The following is a 21,913-nucleotide window of genomic DNA, read 5'->3' as shown; positions in this document are numbered from 1 at the left end:
TCAGTCTTTTGAGTTTTTGTGGTAGTTTTAAATGTGCTTCTACAGAATGAGAAGTCCAACCCTCAGATCCTGAGCATCTCCTGCTGAAGGCAGTGCATTATGGGTAATGCAGCCCTCATATTCTGAACTTATCCCGCTAAAGATAATGCATTATGGGAAGTGCAGCCCCCAAATCCTGAGCTTCTCCTGTTGAAGACAGTGCAGAAGTTTTAGTTTCCATCATAAATGAAGTCATCCAGTGTTCTAAGTAGTAATAACATCCGTTGGAAAAATTTAAAAGCTATTGTTCCTTTATGTGTAACTTCCAAAAATAAAACTTAAAATTTATATGTATCAAAGTCATGCTTGTTTTGAACCTGACTAACTTGGGCCTCTTCATGAACAATGATTTATTTATACGTGTCATTCAGGTAGATCTGAAGTTCCAAGAAGTTCCAAGACAGCTTTGGATTTTAAAACTTGCACACTCAGTGTTCTTCCTCAGGAAATGATCAGAGCCATTCACAAAATGACAATGAGTTTTAGCAAAAGTATGAGCTGACTAAAATTAATAAGCAACTTATTTTAAATATTTTCCAAGTTTTCATTTCTCCCATTCCCTTCTGTGTGTGAGAGGACTGGCATTATATTGTTTGGGGTGTTTGTATTTGGAGACAGATGCTTAAATTCTGTGTAACGAACTGGGCACTAGCTCATGTACCGTACCAGGATGTGATGAAAAGGAAGGGATCCAGAATGTCTAACTAGAAGTTCGGAAGGATCGTGAGTTCCAAGAAGAGCTATGTAACAAGACCCTATCTCCCCCTACCAAATCTTTTCCTGAATACAAATGAGATGTAGGACTGGACTGAATGTTCCGAATGTCCCCAGGCAGTCAGTATTCCAGTCAAATTCATAACTTGTTAATGCATTTACATAGCCATTGCTGCAGTGTCCCCTGAAGTCCCATGTGGTAAATGTTTGGTTTCCAGCCTGTGGTGTTACTGGGTAGTAGTGGGACATCAGTAGTGGAGCCTACTGGAAGGAAGCTAGGTGTTTGGGGTTGGCAGTCGTGTCCTTGAAGCCACCAGCGTGGCCCTTTCTGAAGTAACCCTGGGATGTGAAGGAAGTCAGTGATGGTCCTGGTTGTGGAGGTGGCACTGCTTTACTAAGACTCGATTGCAGAGGGTTCAACTCACAGCTCATGGGCTTGCTGTCTGCATTTATATACAGTGCTTCCTCATTTCCCCTTCATTTGCTTTAGCAGATAATAGCTTCAACAGATGGCCACCGCAGTAAATCCCTCCCGTGGTCTAAGACCTTGCTTTGTGGAGACCCTCCTGGCCCTGGGTAGAATATAACTTGCAGTTAATGAAATCTGATAGTATTGTGTGGTTTCCCAGGCTAGATCTGAATAGACAGTGAAAAAAAGTGAAACTCCCACCTTGGTCTCTGATTATTCAAGGGCATTTAAATGGATCCCCTGGGCTCCACAGGAGTGAGCTGCTTTGCTCAAGGTTGCTGTGGGAGGGAGCTGAGATTGCTGCTGTGGAGACACCCTGATAGTGGTGGAGGAGGTGTGCCTTCCACCCCACAGCTCTTCAAAGCCTGCTGTGTCTGGTAACAACAGAAGAGATTCCAAGCCAGAACAAACCAAAGGGGTTGTGGAATTAAGGGACAGGATACTGTTTCAAGACACTGACGTTTGGAGTGGTTTGTTTATAGCTTGAGGAACAAAGCTTGAAGGTAAATGTGATAAAACTAAATATAATCCATACGGTACTGGATATGTAATGTCGCAAATCTAAATGGCCTCGGGGAAGCCGCAGGAACCCACCTACCTAGTCTTAAGGATGCTTCTGGTGAGAAACACTGAATCAGAGGTTCTAAGATTAGGATCTATCTTACACAGTAGGAAGCAAAGTAAAGTGTTGCATGGTAACCTGGGAAACAGGAAATGGCACACAATAAACTAGAATGTCAAGACTAGTGCCTGTAATAAAACGGTGAGAGCAACAAGGTAAGGGCAGGCAGTGAGTCCAAGCTTACATCACATTCCTGTGTGCCAGATGCTGACTGCTTTCCAAATTTAGAAAAAGGCTTCAGTGCAAAACCCAATCCCACATTGTCAGGCTTCCTCAAAAGGAACAAAAACTGGCCTCAGGGCCCCCAAAGGCCTAAGCCCTGTACTGAAAGTTATTAATAAAATGGCACCTTGCTTTCAACTTGGAAAAGAAAAAAAATCGAAGGTCAGACAGTGTAATCCTCTTGCGACAGCATCAGTGTCAGGAAGATTTAAGGTGGGTGTTTAAGACTTCTATAGGCAAAAAACTTCCTTCTGGCTGGACAGTAGTGGCACAGGCTTTTAAGAGTTTGAGGCCAGCCTGGTCTACAGAGCTAGTTCCAGGACAGCCAGAGTTGCACAAAGAAACCCTGTTTTGAACACACACACACACACACACACACCACAAATAATGTTTGGCCAATGGCTTGGGCTTCATACTGGCTAGCTCTCTCTTAATTATTAACTCATTTCTATTAAACTGTGTATTCATACGAGGCTGTGGCTTACCCATAATCCAGCACGTTACTCCAGCAGCTACATGGCCTTTCCCTGGTGGCTTCTCTCTGCCTTCCTCTTCCCAGAATTCACCTCGTCTGGTAGCCCCACCTATGCTTCCTACCTGGCTATTGGTCAATGGGTGTTTTATTCATCAACCAATAAGAAACATATATAGAAGGACAGTCCCCCATCAAATGAAAGCCTCCTTCTAAGGGTTTCCTGGGTCTTTACCCTTAAATGGTAAGACTGTTAGTACTATTAAGGTTTCATTCCATACCAGTCTCACAGTGAACTTCTTCCAAGACAGTGGGGTTTGTAAGCTGTTAATCCACACACTGGGGCAGGAGACGTGGCTCAGCAAGTAGGGCCGGAGATCGATTCCTGGCACCCTCATAACAGCTCACAACTGCCTGTAACTCCAGTTCCAGGGTACTCGACATCTGGTCTCTGTGGGCACCAGGCACACAAAGAGTATATATGTATACATCATACACAGAAAAGCACAATATAAAAAAGTTTGGAAAAGAATTGTGTCTACTTAAAATCTTGGTAAGATTTTACATGTAGACAATAGGCTGGAGCTCCCATCAAGCTTACCAAAATATACCTAGCTGAAATTTCAAGTTACCCTTGGTTTAAAGTAAAAGCTGTGTGCTTTTTCTTTCCCACTTAATGTGCTTATTGCAATGGTTCTAAGACTAGATCACCATTTCATGTTTTGTGTGAGGGGAGATAATTATTCTGTTGGTTCAGGGGTCTTAATCCTAGCACTTGGGAAGCAGAGGCAGGTGGATCTCCGAGTTTGAGACCAGCCTGATCTACAGGGGGAGTTCCAAAATGGTCAGGGCCACACAGAGAAACGCTGTCTCAGAAAGGAAAAAAAAAAAAAAAAAGATTGATACTTGTGGTAGTTTGGCTGTAATTGGTCACCATAAACTCAGGGAGTGGCACTGTTGGAAGGTATGGCCTTGTTGGGGTAGGTGTGGCCTTGTTTAGGGAAGTGTGCCACTGTGGAGGTGGGCTTTGAGGTCTCCTATATGTTCAAGCTATGTCCAGTATTTCAGTTCACTTCCTGTTGCTGCCTTTGGATCAAGATGTGGAATTCTAGGGCTGGAGAGGTGGCTAAGTGGTTAAGAGCATTGACTGCTCTTCCAGAGAAATCAGGTTCAATTCCCAGCATCCAAATAGTGGCTCACAACTGTCCATAACTCACACATGTGGTGCATAGACATATAGGCAGGCAAAATGCCATTACACATAAAATAAATAAGTAAAAACTAAAAAAAGAAAAAAAGATGTAGAATTCTCAGCTCCTCCAGCATGCTGACATACTCCTAGCTGCTATGCTCCCCATCATAGTAGACTAATCCTCTGAACGTAAGCCACCCCAATTAAATGTTTTCCTTTATAAGAATTGCCATGGTCCTGTTGTCTCTTCACAGCAATAGAAACCCTAAGACAGTACTCAGTGTGGTGCACCCAAGGGACCTTTAGGTCATGAGGCACCGGGCCACAGGCTAATCCCAAAGTCGTTATGACATGAAGCTCTTCCAGAATCTTGAGAGACATTTCACATGGGATCTGGGATGTGAGCTGTAGCCACAAGTTAAGACTGGCATTTCATATTCTGAAGATAATGACAAAAGCCCTCGTACTGTATATGCTCCAAAAACTTTACTTCATCTAAAAAGGAGAGAGGATGTGGTTGTCTTGGAACCAATAACTCCCGTTGAAGTGACATGAAAAAGATGTCAGCTGTGCTGGCGCCAAGGTCACCATGTAAGGAATGTTAGCTGCTGCCAGGCTGCCATGTTACAAAGAAACACAAACCAGCCTGTGAAGAAAAGTCTTTAGGTCCAGCCATCCCTGGCCGCAGGGCCCATTTCCACCCCATCCATTAAATAAGTGGAAGTATACCATAGACTCCAGGCCAGTGTCAGCCAGCTGAACACGCAACACATGAGGTAATAAAATGCTTCTGTTTCAAGTTACTAGATTCAAGGGTTGAGTTATTATGGAGTCATAGTAATGAAACCACCTCCACTACCACCCACCATTCACCTAGTGTGACTCTAGTCCTTTTGTAGGTTGCCTTTCATTCCACATATATTATACTGTGTAGTAGTTTTTATTCTTCTTCTGCCACTCAGCATTTAAGAGTTTGTCCATGCTGTGTGCATACCCAGTCTCCTCTCCAACTTGAGGAGGATCCTACCCTGATCCTCTAATGATAAGCTAGTAGACCGACTCCACTATCTATCACTCCACTACCTGTGCCACAACAGCCATCACAGATGTCCTGGGACATGTACTCATAGGTCCTAGTATGAGTGTTTTATTTTTTGGTGTGTGTGTGTGTGTGTGTGTGTGTGTGTGTGTGTGTGTGTGTGTGTGTTTTGATGAGGTAGGATAAGTTGGGGTGGAGAGGACAATATGACAATATGACCTGGAATAGAAAGCTAACCCAGAGGGCACACATGGCTTTTCTTCAGGCTCAACTGTGCCAGGCTACACTAATCACAACAATGAGGACTAAACAAGCAAATACGATTTTTATTTGTTCACCCAGCTTCTACATTTTACTTACAAAAAGAACTAGTGGGCCTGGTGAAGGGTCTAATTTCCATAAACTACTGATACCTTTCCCTCATTTCCTTGCACTGTGACCCTTCTTGGGTGGTCTCACTTCAAAAGTCACCTCACCTCCCTGGTGGAAAGTGCCACTACCATATTCCTCCTTACACTTACCTTGCTGTGCCTTTCTTGTGTATCTTGGAGTTTGACATTGAAGAGCATGGATGGGCTGTTTATACACACACACACACACACACACACACACACACACACACACACACATACACACAAGCATGGTGTTGGGTGTGTGATAGGCAGTCAACAAAGATTTGTTAGGAATGGTTTGCCAGAGCCTAGTGTAGCCAGGTGGCACCCCAGTTCACCCGTGCTATTCTCACGGAAAGGAAACCTCAGTGGGCGGTGCCTAATCTCACAGTCCTCTCTGCGCAGGCTTCTTCCTTATCCTCACCATGCACAGGGTTTAAGGCTTTTATTCATGCATGGAAGTGTCCTCTCTTGGGGCAGAATTTAGGTGCCTTGGCACCCTGAGAGTAAATAGGAAGATCTGGTTGGTCACAATCACTTGGGAAATGAATTGGATGTATGGGATCATTATACCCTGGACTCTAGTGTCATTTAATGGTCCTAAGACAAAGGAAAATGGTTAGGGGGGAAAGAGGCATTTATAAAAAGTGCTTTGAATCAAGGAAAGGGTTTCAGCGTTTGGTATTAAGTAGATGCTGGCTCTACAGAAGTCATGGCAGTTAAAATTGGTGGGTCTGTTTGTTTGGTTTGGTTCGGTTCTGTGGTCTCAACGGCTGTCTCTGAAAGGCTTGATAGCTAGTGTGCAATGCCAATTTTGAGGTTCCCATCACAGGAAACACAAGTGGACTGCACTGTGTGAAGAGACCGATCTCCAGGCATGGTCTGAAAACGCCAACCCGATTTAGCGTTCTAGATGAGATTTCTTCTCCCCAGGGTCAGAAGGATCAGTCGTGTTCCATCATGAAAATAAAAAAGTAGCAGCTTTCTCCTTCTGACTAACCTTGGAGGGCCCCTCTTGCCCACTGAAATATGTTTCCAGAGTTGTAGAGAACATAATAGGTTGCTGGCACCAAAGTCACACTGAGATAAAGTTTATTGTTACATAGTGAGCATTTTTGTTTCCAGAATGAACAAATCGTCTGTTTTCTTTAAATGTTACATGCCATATTAATTGCCCTCTTTGGGGGAGGGGCTGGATGAGAAGTTGGAAAGTGACTCATTCCCTCTGTCATTCATTCTTCAAATTCCCAAGACTTACGATTAAGGGTAGACTCAGTAAGCCATTGCTAGCTGACCCCTGACTACTATGAACATCAAGCTGAAAATTATAAATTCAGAATTAGGGAACTAAATCAAATGTTAGAAATTTATTTGGGACATCTATTGCCACCTTTCTGGAAGCCTTTGAAACATCAAGCAGAAATCAATACATTCTCCTTTATGTTTTTACTTTCAATAAATAATATCTTTGTGTCTATAGATACATAGATAGATATACTTAATGAGTTTATCATTTAGCAGGATTTTTAAGTTTTATACTGCATTCATCCAAAACAGCTCTTTCCAGGTTGAGAGGGTACAAATGAGGTAAGAATTAAGGCAAACCCAAAAGGCATGCAAATGTAGTACATTTATATTCACTGATAATACAAGCTGTGTATGGGCCAGACAGGGAGTCAAGGGCTCCTCCTGTGTGTCTGTCCAGTGCTATTTTACAGGAGAGTGGTGACACAGCCCATAATTAAGTTACATTACCGTGGGGGTCTCAGTGCTACTAACATTATAGAATCAAGGAGACACAAGCATTAGCAAAAACATGTACAAGAAATCATAGAACTCTTTGCAGCACGCTTCTGCCCAGGCTTTGGAGGAAGATGTATTTGAATGAAATGATGTTACACGAATCACATTGTGGCAGGTTGTCGGTTTTATAATATATGCTTGTAAAATTCATTAGCAAATGACATTCTCATGCACACAAGTGTTTCAAACACAAGAAGCAAGTCCATTTATAGGTAGTCCAAGCAAGTGTGTGTGTGTGTGTGTGTGTGTGTGTGTGTGTAGCTGCTGACTGAATGGGACATCAACACTTCTGTGCAGTCCATAGCATTGACATCAGCTCATTTCTGAATGTCACACTGCAGAAGTAATACAATGGAAGGGTCGCTTTTTGCAGCTTCTTTGAATTCATCCAGTGTAATCTGGTCATCTTTGTTCTTATCCATCTTGCTGAAGATCTTGTCCACTCGCTGCTCAGGCGTGAGGCCGTCCTCATTCATTTTCATCATGATCACAGTGCCCACCATTTTATAGATAGCCTTGGGGAAAAGAACATGGTGGATGGCATTGCAGGAAACCAGGGAGCTCTTTCCCTGTCTCCCTTTCCCTTCACCCAGTTAGATCCTGTTTATCCCCCTCCAAACTTAGTTTCCCTTTCACATGAGAGGGCCACTCCCATGCTTTACGTCCCCATGAAACCTGTATCTCTCTCCCCAGTGGAGTATAATACACACTTTATTATTGTGCTAGCTAATTTCTTGTCAACTTGACATAAGCTGGAGTTACTTGAAAAGAGGAACATCATATAAGGAAATCTGTCCCATCAAATTACCTGTATGTCATTTTCTTGATTAATGTTGATAAGAAGGACCTAGCACACAGGGGCAGCGCCAACCCTGGGCAGCGTAAGAAAGCAGGCTGAGCCAGCCATGAGGAAGGAATAAGCCAGTGAGCAGCACTCCTCTGTGGCCTCTGGTCAGTTCATACCTCCATGTCTTTGACCTGCTTGAATTCTTACTCTGACTTTCCTCAATGGGGCACTATCACCCGGATGTGTAAGATGAAATACTACACCCTTTCCTCCCCAGGATGCTTTTGGTCATGGCGTCTTATCACAGTGATGGGCACCCTAATTAAGACAATTACTATACTTGCTTTGTCTTCCTCACCAGAGAGTACATTCCATGAAACTGGAAATCCCATGTTTTCCTCACTTCTTTAGCACTTAGCACTATATTTGTCACATAATAAGGCTTCAGTAAATATTAGTTGAGTGGAATAAATCCCTTTCATGACCGGGGCTAGGGGTGAGAAGGCAGTAGGAGGAAGAACCAAGAAGGGTGTTGGTGAAGAATGAAACTAGAGAGGGATACAAAAGGCAGACCACACAATTCTCTCTTAGAGGGGATAAGGATTTTAAATTTACTCCAGTGGAATTCTTTAATGGTTTTCCATGGGAATGATATAAGCAGATATGTGAAAATCTCAAGACCAATTAGATGGAGAAAATTTGGGGGGGGGTGATTATCAGGTTTCGGAGTGAAAGAACAGGTCAGTGGTAAAATGAAGGGTCATGGATTAAGAAGAGGGCCAGGAAAGAAAAATGACGTATCTCACTTCAGATATTCTGAGTTTTGGGTGGGGATGACAGTCAACACACACTAGGATTAGGAATTTAGAAATAAAAGTGCAATGATCCCAACTGACAAGGGACTCACAATGTGTTGTAATGGGAAGAGCATTAAAACTGAACTTGCAAAGAAGTTAGTTCAGAAAGACCTGTGTATTAGCATGAGTGGAAGAGAAGAGTAGGAAGAGCCCCCTCCCAGGTCAACTAATTATCCACAATGAATTCTCAATACATGTGTTTCCTAGATCGACATAGTTTTCTCTCACGAAAAGGGCCTGAGAGCGGTAAGTGCTCACGGCTGCACACACTTTTCCTGAGCCTGTGTGCACGAACACTTGTAGCCTCCTAATGGGAACAGCACAAGTGTTCTCAAATTAGTCAACTGGTTGGCAAATCTGTATGGTGGGACATCTCACTGGCAGTGAAAAAGAATGGGCTACAGTAAAGGTTTAAACCCGTTTGTGAACCTCAAGAAGCAAAAACATGGACCTGTACTGCCAGACACAAGACACCACTGCCAGAGTCACAGGATTCCATGTATGTGCAACATCAGATCTATAGTGACAAAGCACAGCACTTGCCCGAGTCTCAGCTGAGAAGAGATACAGGAGTATGAGTGGGTCTAATTAAGGAATTAAATACTTTAGAATTACATTAATTTTGTAATTTACTATGTTTACAATACTCTGTCTGCATGCTTGTCTGCCCGATGGAAGAGAGCTTCCAATCTCATTATAGATGGTTGTGAGCCATGTGGTTGCTGGGAATTGAACTCAGGACCTCTGGAAGAGCAGTCAGTGCTCTTAACCTTTGAGCCATCTCTCCAGTTCCAGAATTACATTATAGTGAGTGCTACATTCCTCTCTAAATTTACCCTTCCCACCCCAAAAAGCATCAAATTGTGTAGTTTCTGTGGGTGAATTTATAGCCTGCAAATTGCAGCTCAATGCAGGTGTTTTACATAAGCTTATTAGGGAGGGTAACCCACTAGAGAATGTGGTTATATGTTAATTTATCAAGTTAAAATGTCCATTGAGATAGCATATTTTGTCATGTTCAGTTTTGCAGCTAGATTGTGTTGATCTATGATGAAAAAAACAAAACAAAACAAACAGACAAAAAAACCCAAACAACTCTAAGGATTTTAGGTCTTTAGAGGCTACAGAGGTTCTATTACATTTGTAGACAGGGTCCGGGTTAGTCCAATAGCCTGAGTGTGCTCAAGGGAAAAACAGTCTGTTCTTTGTGCCTGCAGATTTAAAAAGAGACAGCTTGTAGCTGCAATGTCCTTTGTCCTTTAAAAGATGAAATAAAAAGGTTTCTCATGAGGCAAAAGACACGAAGGAACCAAGAAGGTAAGCGTCATATTAATAAAGTCAGGATTACAGCAAATGTAAACACCAGAGATGGCATTGGGGGCCTGATGTGGCAGGACTGGGGTCTCATTAGTGGTATCTGAGAATATGACACCCGAGAAAGTCAAGTTCCAATAAATCCTACACTCTATGTCAGTACAGATCAGAGAGGGTATGCCAAACCTGAGACTAAACCCTACCGTGCCACAGGACAACCTGCAGAATCCCTCTACATCATGTGTCCCATTCCCAGCATGCATCAGCAGTTTACCACGAATCTTTATGTGGACAAGGGATGTTCTAGCAGGAAGAAACACGTGTTTAGTATGTCTCCCCGTGTGGACCTGTGGGTCACCTCCCTATCTCTCTATCAGGTACGCCATTCTGTCTTGGGCTTCTGAGACCCTCTGTACCTCCTTTCTCCTGCAGATCCCTTGCCCGTCATTATCAGCACCCATGTCACTCACTTGTCCTTGTCCATTTACTTCTCTGGGGATTGTCCCCTGGGCCAGTGAGCTGCTCTTGCAGGGAAGCTGGCTATGGTGGTTTGAATGAGGACAACCTCTGGAGGCTCATATATTTGAATGTTTGGTCCCTGGTGGTGGGCTGTTTGGGAAGGACTAGGATGTGTGGCCTTGTTGAAAGAGGCATGCCACTGGGGACAGGCTTTGAGGTTTCAAATCAGGCCCCCTCACTCATGCCTAGGGATCAGGTGTAAGCTCTCAGCTACCGCTCAGCGCCATGCCTACCCGCTTAATGCCTTGCTTCCAGCCACGATGATCATGAATTCACCCTCTGAAACTATAATTAAGCCCCCAATTAAATGCTTCTTCTATAAGTTGCCTTGGTAACACTGTCTCTTCATAGCAATATTAACCCTAACTAAGACAGCTGCAGGCTACCTGAGCTCAGAGCAAGGGAGGAAGTTAGGAGAAGGAGAGCAAGAGGTCCAACTAACCAAGGTGTGAAAACATAGACCTGAGTGTGACAGGGTATGGATGCATTGTGAAATGTTATTTTAACTGTGTAAAGGTGTGTTACTTTTGTTTATGCTGCAGAATATGACTTTAACTGTGTAAAGGTGTGTTACTTTTGTTTATGCTGCATTTGTTTAATTACGCAAAGATGGTATTGCATTTCTTTTACCTTGCCTGCCTAAGGCACCTGATTGGCCTAATAAAAGAGCTGGACAGCCAATAGCTAGGCAGGAGGAAAGATAGGCAGGGCTGGCATGCAGAGAGAACAAACGGGATGAGAAATCTAGGCTGAGAAAGAAATAAGAAAGGAAGAATGAGAGGAGAACAGGGAGAGAAGGAGGGACACATCTGGGGCAGGAAGCCAGGCAGATGCCAGGCAGACAGAGAAGCAGTGAAAGTAAGGTATACAGAAGCCAGAAAGGCAATGAGCTTCGAGGCAAAAGGTAGGTGAAGAGAAACAGGTTACAGATCGGAGAGTTAAATGAGTTGCCCGGAAACAAGCCTAACCTAGGCCAAGCATTCAAAACTAATAAGTCTCAGTGTCATGATCTGGGAGCTAGTTGGTGGCCCCAAAGAAAAAGCCTGGTACACTTCGGCATTCCAACACGAGGCCTGAATTTCCACGCGGGGACTGAGAAAGCTGAGAAAAAGGGGAAACATGGATACGGCTCTTTTAAGAGTCTCTGCCATATAGCAAGCCCTTGAGCAGCCGGTGCATTAAATAGAAACAGCAAGGTAAGCAAAAACACCTGCTGCGGCACAGGCATCAGCAGTCTAGAGCTGGGGGGTTAATGCGGTTCCCCATCGCACACCTCCAGACCCAGCCAATGAACAAAAGGTAGACGAGATAAGAGCAGCTGGCTAGAAACAAGTCAAGCTAAGGCCAGACATTCACAAGTAATAATAAGACCTAGTGTGTGATTCACGGGGGAGCTGGGTGGCGGGCCCCAAAAGAGAAAAAGCTTCTTACTGTAGGCTGGCACATCCAGGAGGTAGCACCCGAGGAGAATGGTGACGATCAAACCAGAACTGTGGGCAGAGGAATCGTGGATTGCTGCCAACACAACTGGCAAAGATCTCTTGGATTCCATGGAACAGAATAGAAACTGGCTCTGGTAATAAATATCCTATGTTCCCAGAAAGCCCACTTTTTTGGTAGAAGACCTTGTACTGAGTGGGCGACTGACCGAAGCACCAGTTTTAGATGACAGGAAGGGCCTGTCTCTGGTTCTGTGACTTACATCCTTTGAAGTACAGTGGGGACCATGTGGGAGAAACCAAAACCTGGTGTGTAACTAGCGGGTGCTCCCGAAGAGGGAGGAAAACAGCTCTAGGGATACCTGCCCGGGATGGCTCTGGGGGACTTCCCTACCCCACTACCTTGTGTCCCTTCTCAAAGACCCACCTCAATGATCTCCAGCATCTCCACCCGGGTGATCTTGCCGTCACCATCCAGGTCATACATGTTGAAAGCCCAGTTCAGTTTCTGCTCAAAGCTGCCCCTGGAGGTGATGGACAGGGCACAGATGAACTCTCGGAAGTCGATGGTGCCATCACCGTTCTTGTCGAAGGTGCGGAAGGCGTGCTGCGCGAACTTGGAGGCATCTCCATAGGGAAAGAACTGCACAGAATATACAAGTCAGAGGTCAGGACTGGGAGGGAGCACAGGCGCAGAGAGAACCCCCGACGTAGAGGCAGGGGTGAGAAAGAGCGCAGGCTTACACCGCACCCACTGCAGGGTAACCTGGCCGCTGAGCATGGCTGTGTTGACCTCATCTTTCAGCAGAATGCGTTGGGGCGATGACATCAAGGGAAGAGAGGCAGAAAGGGGAGGCTTTCTCTCCACTTGTCCTTAAGCTCAGACACAGACCATTTCCTGTGGTAGCATGTGGCTTACACACAGGTGAGGTCTAGTCAGCAGCTTTCTTTTTTGTAGTTCCTTTAATCATTCACCTCCGGGGACAGGACAGAGGCAGGTGGCGGGCCACCCGGGGTGGTGCAACATAAACTCCCAGGTTCCACTAGGTTTACCACACCACAGGATGCAGAGACTTGCAGGGACCAGTTTTCTGCCTGCCACTGTCTCTGGTGCCGGGATACGTTGTGTCACCCCACCCCGGGTGAGATTCCAGCCTTTTTTTTTTTTCATTTTTTAAACTTTTTTTTTTAAACAGGGACTTTTCCTTTGCAGAACAGGCATTTAAAATCCATTAAAAATAGAACATGACTAGGGCCTATTGTGAGAGACATAAAGAGCTCTCTTCACAGAGCCAGCAGGCAACAGGCTGTGTGGGTGACAGAGACTGGACAGGAGAGAGGATGCCTATGGGAGGACTCAGACCTCTAGAGTCAGCTCACAGCGGTCCTGGTGGCCCCAAGACAGGATCCTGGGCCTGCCACATACAGCAGGCATTTCTAAGCATGGACAACCACACACATCTCAAGACTCCAAACAGAAACAAAACAAACTGCTTTGTCCAAAGCATGCATGGAAGGTATGTTTGCTTTTTTTTTTTTGATAAATACATAGTAAGTAGCAGTTAGTGGCAGAGGACCGGGGTGGGTCTTGTGATTCCTGCCCTAAGTTTTGCTTGAGTAAAGGGACCATACGGGCAACCATTACTCAGTTGGCCACCGTTGTGCCCTCTTCTGCCTGTCTCCCTTGGAGAGTCATTGTCACTGGGAGCATGGGTAAGCTTATCTGCTGGATTCTCCTTCTCCCTGCCTGCCCACCTCTTCCTGCACCCAGAAGCACCCTGGAAAGCAGATGAAGTTCTTCCAGGTCCACTGATATGGCCCAGCAGGTAAAGTCACTTGCTGTTTGACCCGAGTTTGATCTCCAGTGGGGTCAGAGAACTGATTCCCCCAAATTGTCCTCTGACCTCCACCTACATACTATGACCCTGAGTGCCCACATTCATATACACATCATACATCACACATGGCACATATAGACCAATAATAAAATGATTTTTTTAAAAACAGGAAGAAGAAAATTTGCTAAAGAAATAAAATAGGCCTTTGCATAGCAGGACTCAACTTGTGTGGCCTGAAAAGGACACAGAATGACAGGGACAGGAGAGGTCGCTGTAGGCTGTGGCTAGCCCAGTAGTTCTCAACCTGTGGGTCATGACCCCTTTGGGGGTCGAACAATCCTTTCATAGTGGTTGCCTAAGGCCATCAGAAATAGTAGATATTTACATTACATTGCTATGTACCTGTAGCAAAGTTACAATTATTAAGTAGCAATGAAAATAATTTTATGGTTGGGGATCACCATACCACAAGGAGCTATAACAAAGGGTTGCAGCATTAGGAACTTTGAGAACCACTGGTTTGGTAGATATATATTATTTCTCCCTACTAAGGCCAATTTCCGCTTCTTTCATTGTGTAACCCACCATTTAGAGACTTAAAACTAGGACAATTGTTTTAATTTTTCATTATCTCAGACTATAAAAACTTCACAGCTACTTATTCCTCCCCCCTATTTTTTTGAGACAGAATCTCACTCTGCAAACCTGCCTGGCCTGGTAATCACTATGGTGACCAGGCTGGCCTTGAACCCACCTGCTCCTGCCTCTCTAGTGCTGGGTTTACAAACATGTAACGCTACACCTGGCCATCAAACTCATCTGTGGTACTGAAGACCAGCACCGTCCTTTTTCCCCTCGATCCCTAACCATATCCTATTTCTCCCAACTTCCCCCTTTTAGTACTTAATCAAAATCTCAAGGTTTTCTTTGAATACCATCCTGGGTGCTGGGGAAGCAGAAACCAACAGCTTGAAGTCCTTGTACTCCTGGACTACACAGCCATTGGCGGGGATTGTTTGGAGTTAAGCGCCAGACCGTGGAGGCGCTCAGGGGACCTGAGGAAGGGTTCTGCAGGGAAGTGCTATCTTCCTCTTTCTCATGCATCTCCTCCTCTAGCTACTGAGGAGCTTGAATGCCAGGACAGGAAGCCAGGTTCTGAATGTGGAAGTCCAAATTCATACCGGACACATTGCAGCGCGCACGCGCGCTCTTTGCGGGTCATGGGCTCCAGTTGAGGTTGTCCCTTTCTTGACTGGTGTTGTAGGTGTGCCCATCCAGGGCCAGCCCTACAACTGGGCAGACCCAACCCTTCAAAGATCCCCTTGTGTCCCCTCAGAGTGGTTTGCCCACCAGAGAGCACTGGGAGCATTTCTTTTTTTCCTTCGTCTTTCGGAAGTGTGGTATCTCCACTTTCTATGCCTCCCAGCATATTTTTAAGTGAAGGGATAGCTGACAGCTTTATCTAAAAATAGCTGGGCACTGTAGGTCAGTCTATTAAAAATTAATTTAGAACTGGAAATTCTTGAGAGAAAAATCGATCGCGGATTTTGGACTATAATAGTTACACGTGCCTCACAGAAGGTCTCTTTACTGCCTGGAGCAGCCTTGGCGTTTACTGTGGAAGACGTGAGTGTGTGCTCGCAAGCTATCGTGTATCGGGTAATCATTTCCTGTGAGAACTTTTTCTGTGGTACCCTGAGTTTTTCTGATTAGAGACTATCTCTCCTTTTGATGGCTTGATTTAGCTTTGGACGGGTCATTATAGAAAAATGAAGCCATGCTCTCTTCATTCTCTTCAAGAAGAAAGTCGGGGTCTTGACCTCAAACCTGTTTCTCTCAGAGAAGAACGGACCTTGAACATACAGATTTCTCCTTTCATATTCTTCTTGGTTTTTCCCCAGCTCCATCTATTTTACTTCAACTCCTGTACTAAATATTGATAGGGAAGTAATTTTTGTTGACAGTGATCTTTTTTTTTTCAATCACTATTTTAAGATAGAGTAACCCAGGCTGGCCCCGAACACTTAATTCATCTGTTTCCATCTCTGAAGTGCTAGGAATATAGGCAGGCACACTGGCTTTTAAAATGAACATTGAGTTTATACCTATATGTCTCTATAAGATTCTAGTCTTACCTCATTTGATCCTCATAATAAAACCTATTATATTTTATTTTAAAAGCAGAGCAGTGGTGGCACACCCCTTTTATCTCAGCATGCAGGAGGCAAAGGCAGGCAGATATCTGCGAGTTTAAGGCCCACCTGCTCTACAGAGAAAGTTCTAGGACAGCCAGGGCTACACAGAGAAACCTAGTCTTGAAACCTCCACCACCTCAAAAAAAATTTTTTTGTTGTTTTTTATTTAAGGAAAAGTAGCCAAACCTTGAAAAATTAGGAAGTTTGTACAAGATCTAGGCTGTAAGGAGCAGGATTTGAACTGAGAACTATCCAGTCACTTCTGCCGCAGCTTGTGATTCTCTTGGCCAGGAGTTAGTTGAGGAAGTAAGCTGAAATTCACATCTGTTGAAGCCTTATAGAATTCTCAACTTCCATCATCCCAAAGCCTGAAATTCTCTCCTGTGTTCATTGCCAACTGCTGGCAGTATCTATGTCCTTCCAGAAATGGTTAAAAGGCAACCAGGGAGTATTTTAAAGACTGGTTTGTTCATTAGTTAAAAAATGAATTTAATAAGCAGCTACTATGTGTCAACCTTGTATTAAGTGTTGGTAGAACAAGTAAGAAAAATGCCCACAGAAAGCATTAGTGACAGTGGGAGAATTTATGGGGGTTCAAATGAGAATGGCCCCAGTAGGCTAACAATATATTGGAATGCTTGGTCCCTAGCTGCTGGGGGGGGAGGAATAGGAGGTGTGGCCGTGCTGGCAGATGCATGTTACTTGAGATTTCAAAAGCCCACACTATTCCCGGTTATTCTCTCTGCCTGTGCTTGTGGATCTAGATGTGGGCTCTCAGCTACTGCCCCAGCGCCATGCATATGAACTTACTACCATGCCCCAACCACAATAGTCATGGTCTCGCCCTCTGAAACTCTGCACCTCACTAAACTCTTCCCTACATTGCCATGGCCATGGTGTCTCCGCACAGCAATGGAAAAGTAGCCGAGGTAAGATAGTAATCAAACCACTTCATAAATAAGTCTAAAAAAACCTCCATAACAAATTATACAGAAATTCACAGACAAGAGTAGTAAACACGGTATTACGAGTTTTGAAACTTAGGGCAATGTGCAGTCACTTCCTCCCATCTTATCCCCAGGCTGTCAATGATCCTTCCATCTTTTGCATGGCCTGGAGTTTCAGGATCACACAGATCTCCCTCCCCGTCGTCCCTCACTGAACTCCGCACCCCTACTCCGAGGAGACTAAGGCTCAGGAGAAGAAGGATGACTCCGAGACATGGCTGTGCTCTTTGCCTCTCCCTCTGGTAGAAACAGGGTCCGTTAGCTCACAGCAGAAGCTTTTCCTGAGACGGGAGCTGTCCATGCGTTTCTTTGCACGGTTTATCGAGTGGGTGATATTGAAATGTTTATTTCCTCTAAGAGGTGTCTAACATAAGGCATGCCACCAGCCCCTTTTTCTCCAGACCACCCAGTCCAGTGTGGGCACAGAAATGGTCTCAGAGCACCAAGCTATCCATGTGGGCTACAGTCCTTCAGGGTCCCTCACTCAGCTCTCCTCTGCTCCTAGTTGCTAGTGGAATATGTCTCACCAGTCTAGAAGTTGTGTGTCACTTAGAGTGCTTGGCACATGTATGGGGTTAGAGGGTTGGGGGTGGGGTGGTGATCATCTTCAGATAATCTCTCCTTTTGGCAAGATGTCCTCTTGCCAGTTCCGCTTGAGTCCCCCAGCTGACCGGAAGTGGGAGGCGCTGCACAAGCCAGACCTCAGCTAGGCCCTGTCCCAACCTGCTGTGAGAGCTTGATATGCTGTGACTGGAGGATGTGACACCAAGGGCACTGTGGAGGAAGGCTCTGCAGGGCTCTGCCAGCCACCGGGCTCCCAGCCGAGGACTGCACAGTCCTCAGGTCACAGAGCGCGGGTACTCTAAGTTAGCCTGAAGTCGGAAGCCAAGATGGACCCAAAGTGAAGCGGAACCCTGGGTAGCTATGCTGTGCCTGGCTGTGCAGAGACCGAGACTGCATTCTCCACGGGGCACAGTTGTTATTAAGATGACCTCCCACTGTCCATTGTGTTCTGCTTTTGTTTTGCAGTGCTGGGGTTTGAAGTCAGGTTCTTAGGTAGGAAAGACTAAGCTAATCTCAGCCTCTTTTTGTTCTTGAACATCTACACACCTAAGAATACAGGCACAGTAACTACCTGTGTTGGGTAGTTTTATGTCAGCATGACACAAGCTAAAGTCACCTGAAATGAGGGAACCTCAATGTAAAAAAAAATACATTTGTTAGATGGGACTTGCAGGCAAGCCTGTAGGGCATTTTCTTAATTAGTGATTGATGGGGGGAGAGCCCAGCCCATTGTGGGTGGTGCCATCCCCTGGGCTGGAGGTCCTGGGTTCTATAAGAAATCAGGCTGTGCGAGCCATGAGAGCAAGTACTTTTCTGTGACCCGACTGCAGGTTTCTGCCCTGTTTGAGTTCTTACTCTGACTTCCTGTGGCGATGGGACTATGGATATGGAAGAGTAAACCAAATAAATCCTTTCTTTCCCAAATGACTTTGGTTGAGATGTTTTATCAGAGCAATAGTAACCTCAACTGAAATAGGTTGGTACCAGGATAGTGGGCTGTTGCTGTGATGGACCAACAGACCATGCTGTTTTGGGAGGGATTGTGGAAGGACTTTGGAACTTTGGGCAAGAAAAGCCGTTCAGTGTTGTGATGGCAATGGGCTAGCCTGGAAGAGCCTGGAAGATAAGAATGTTGAGAGCTGTGCAGACAATGGAGGCCTGGCTTGTGAAGTTTCAAAGGGAAGTTTAAAGACTGTCTGGGCCATTTGTTATTTTGAATTAAGATTCTGGTTAGCTGGGGTTAAAGAATCGGTTGTGATTAACAAGATAGCAGAAGTACTAAAGTGAAACCTTTGCTTTGCTGGGGGGGTACTCGATGGTGATCATGGGCCTGAGAAGTGAGCACTGATTAAGAAGAGACCAGCATCACTGAGGTGACATCTTCTGGAAAGTGATTGCTCAGGGTCAGAACACAGAAACTGTGTTCCAGACATGGTCAAGGCTGGTGTACTTCGTGCTGGCAGCTAAACTTGGTAGGGTAACGGTCACTCAGGTGGCACTGATTTTCAAAGCACGAAGGAGTCATGGAGAGCAGCTGTGTGGCACTGCTGGTGTCCCTGAAGAGAGCCCAGGAGAGGCTATTGGTGAGCCCAGTTGCAGCAGAAAATCCCCGTATTTTGGAGATGCTGTGAAGAACAGCATTAGCTGTGGAGTGGAGCCAGCAGAAGCCTAGAAGACACACTGTGTGCTGCAGAGGGCGGAGTCAGAGGAGTGACCCAAGCCCTTTGGAGGAGCCCAGAAGATGGTGAGTGAATCCGTAATAAACGGACATCAAGTTATTCTGTTGGAGTTTGGTTTTGCTTTGTTCAGACTGTGACTGTGCCCTGGTTCCTCCCTCTTAAAGTAAGAAAGTATTTAACTTAATTTTGATATCTACAGAAGCCCACAGCTGATAGATTTTGATTTTTAAAGAGACTAGATATTTTAAAGAAACCAAACTTTAAAAAAAAGATTTATTATGCATGTATTCTGCCTGCATGTATGCTTGCAGGCCAGAAGAGGGCACCAGATCTTGTTATAGTTGGTTGTGAGCCACCATGTGGTTGCTGGAAATTGAACTCAGAACCTCTTAAAGAGCAGCTCTTAACAGCTGAGCCCTTAAGGAACTGAACTTTTAATGTGTTTGAATTTTTAAGGACTGTGCTACTTTTAGAGTTATCACTGCCTTCATCAAACCTCTGGTCCTTCCCAGCTTCATACCCTACCAACTGAAGCCATTCTCTTCTGCATCAGCCCCACAGACAGAACCTGAGCACTGTCTTTTGGGATCTTTATCTCCTTGGCTATGTTGTATACCCAAGGCTCCTTCATGGGACCATCATGGTTTGTTTCTTGCTTAGTCTGTTGGGCTTGCCTATCTCCTATTACTTCCTATAGGAGCCCAAGTCTTCCTATATGAGCCCTCAGAGGTTAGCAGTTTTAGAACTGTGCTCAGTGCTAATGCCTTGCCCCAGGAACTGTGGCTTTTGTGTCTGGCTGGCCAGCTTCTCCTGTGTCCCTTGTGAGTGGGTGTTAATGATAGGGTCTTTAGTGTTGTTCCTGTAACTGTATGTGTGAGTGGTGGCTAGGGCTGGAGTGTTCACACCTTCTCTTCTTCGTGAGGAGGTGATCTGTGCTGGGGTGTGTTGCATTAACATTTCCTGAGATGTAAACAAACAGATAAATATACGTGCGCACACGTGTGTGTGTGTGTGTGCGTGTGCGCGCACGCACGTGCACAGGCATATGCATGAGCACAAACATGCCACATAGGGAACCCATAACAAACCAAAGTTGGATTGTTTATCCAGCTTATTTAGAAAACAGGGGAAAGGAGTTACTCACAGAGCATGGACAGCCCCTAAACAACCACATCACTGAAAAGTGTCACCCCCTTGTAAATGATGACCTCAGAGAAGCTACAGTGTGGCGTCTCACTTGCAGTTAACTTTCTATTTCCTATGTGTACCCTAATATGTTCCAAGATCACTTGCAGCTTAGGGATAGAGGAGATGAGTGAGTGATGGCTGGAATCTCAGCTGAAAGTCATGTGACCCTCCCCCTTTCTCTCTACTGTGGAGTATATCCAACTCCAACTTCATCACGACTGTCATAGACCTAGTCATTGTGAACTATTCTGGTTACTTCCATGACTGCCAGGCCCAAGCATCCTTATCCCAACATGACAACAGGGATGGTCACGTGATGTCTGGAGGGAGAAGCCATTCACAACTGACTATAGTGTACATGTGCTAGGCTTCTGGCTGACAGGCATCCTTAAGGTAAACATGGTACTTGGTTTTGGCCACCAGTTTTTCAATCCCATAAGATCTAACCCAGAACGTGACCCCAATGCCTTGGCTGCCCTGTTAATTCCACTGACATGGTGCATTGCTAGGTCTCAACTCCCTCCTGTCCGTCCATTCCCAGGTCTCCAGTCCATTCTCCCCACACCTCCAGATGAATCAGGGATCCTCTCCAGCTGCTGTCTGCACATCTGTGTCCCATTTCAGGGTCTCTGTGTTCCAGGCTCTTGCTATGCCCTCTGGCTGTAGCCCTACTGTGTGTGGAGTACTGTCCTGCTGCTGCTTTGTCCGCCCACCCCATGTTCACGTTTCAACTCCTGGGTCAGATCAGCCTGCTGCACTCATACCAACCAGTCTAGTCTCTGATGACAGTTATTACAGTTGTCAAGTGCCCACAGGACTGCTGCCTTACGTCATCTGTGAGTTAAATAGAACAGCGAATGGCATGATTTTTGCCAACTCCTGAGTCTCTGGTGCCTGGGACCAGGCCAGGTACATAGTAGCTGCTCGCTCAATAAACATCTGTTGAATGCACAAACAGCAGCATAGCAAGTCTGCCTCGACAGGTGGCGCCACTTGCAACTTCACTCAATGGTCAATACAAGGGGAAAAGTGTGTTTTGAAGTCTGAAGTGAACTGTGAGGAGGAAGGCGGCTTACCATTTGGCCTCATTGTCATTACTACTTTCGTTGATGATTCATGGTGGGGGGGTGGTGAATCATCTCAGAGCAGCACGAGCACGCTTGTCACGTGGATGGGAAGAGGCAAGCGAGAGAGACAGTACGCCTTAATTAGAGATGGTGAGCCCCAAAGCAGTTAGTTTCCTGTTAATGTGTTCATTCAACAGACACTCCGGGGGAGCCTGTTGGTGTCAGGTTCTAGGATGGGGGGGGGCTGAAGAGGACCACGGGAGAATGTGAAGGAGACCTCCAGTCTGCCTCCTGCCAGAGCAACTCAGCAGGTATAGATGTAGTCACTGGCACAACCCAAGCCCCTGAACTTTCAGGAAGGTGACTCGGGGGACAGGCACTCACACTGGCACTCCTCCCCTCCACCCCGGCGGGTCACTCAGGACTCAGAGCTGCCCAATCTCTTCCCTTTCTGTAACACAACCCATTTTTCATAATCGCGCCTCTCTGGCATTG

At 45.4% G+C, this 21,913-nt stretch overlaps 1 protein-coding gene across 2 annotated transcripts in view; it reads right to left on the bottom strand.

The window, feature by feature from the left end:
• Nucleotides 1-6,236: 6,236 nt before the first annotated feature.
• The window catches only part of Vsnl1 (visinin like 1), a 102,304-nt gene continuing 86,627 nt past the window's right edge, over nt 6,237-21,913 (bottom strand). For both annotated transcript variants that reach the window (XM_013119823.3, XM_005079055.4), the window contains exons 3-4: nt 12,308-12,523; nt 6,237-7,479 (exon numbers count right to left, since the gene is read on the bottom strand). In XM_013119823.3, coding sequence (XP_012975277.1) covers nt 7,282-7,479; nt 12,308-12,523 — 414 coding nt within the window. In that variant the 3' untranslated portion in view covers nt 6,237-7,281. The remainder of the gene's footprint in view (nt 7,480-12,307; nt 12,524-21,913) is intronic.

This window comes from Mesocricetus auratus, unplaced genomic scaffold (genome assembly GCF_017639785.1).
Source record: "Mesocricetus auratus isolate SY011 unplaced genomic scaffold, BCM_Maur_2.0 Super-Scaffold_100024, whole genome shotgun sequence".
NCBI classification, from domain to species: Eukaryota; Metazoa; Chordata; class Mammalia; order Rodentia; family Cricetidae; genus Mesocricetus; species Mesocricetus auratus.
Note: the sequence above shows the minus strand (reverse complement) of the source record. Positions and strands in the feature narration are given on the sequence as shown.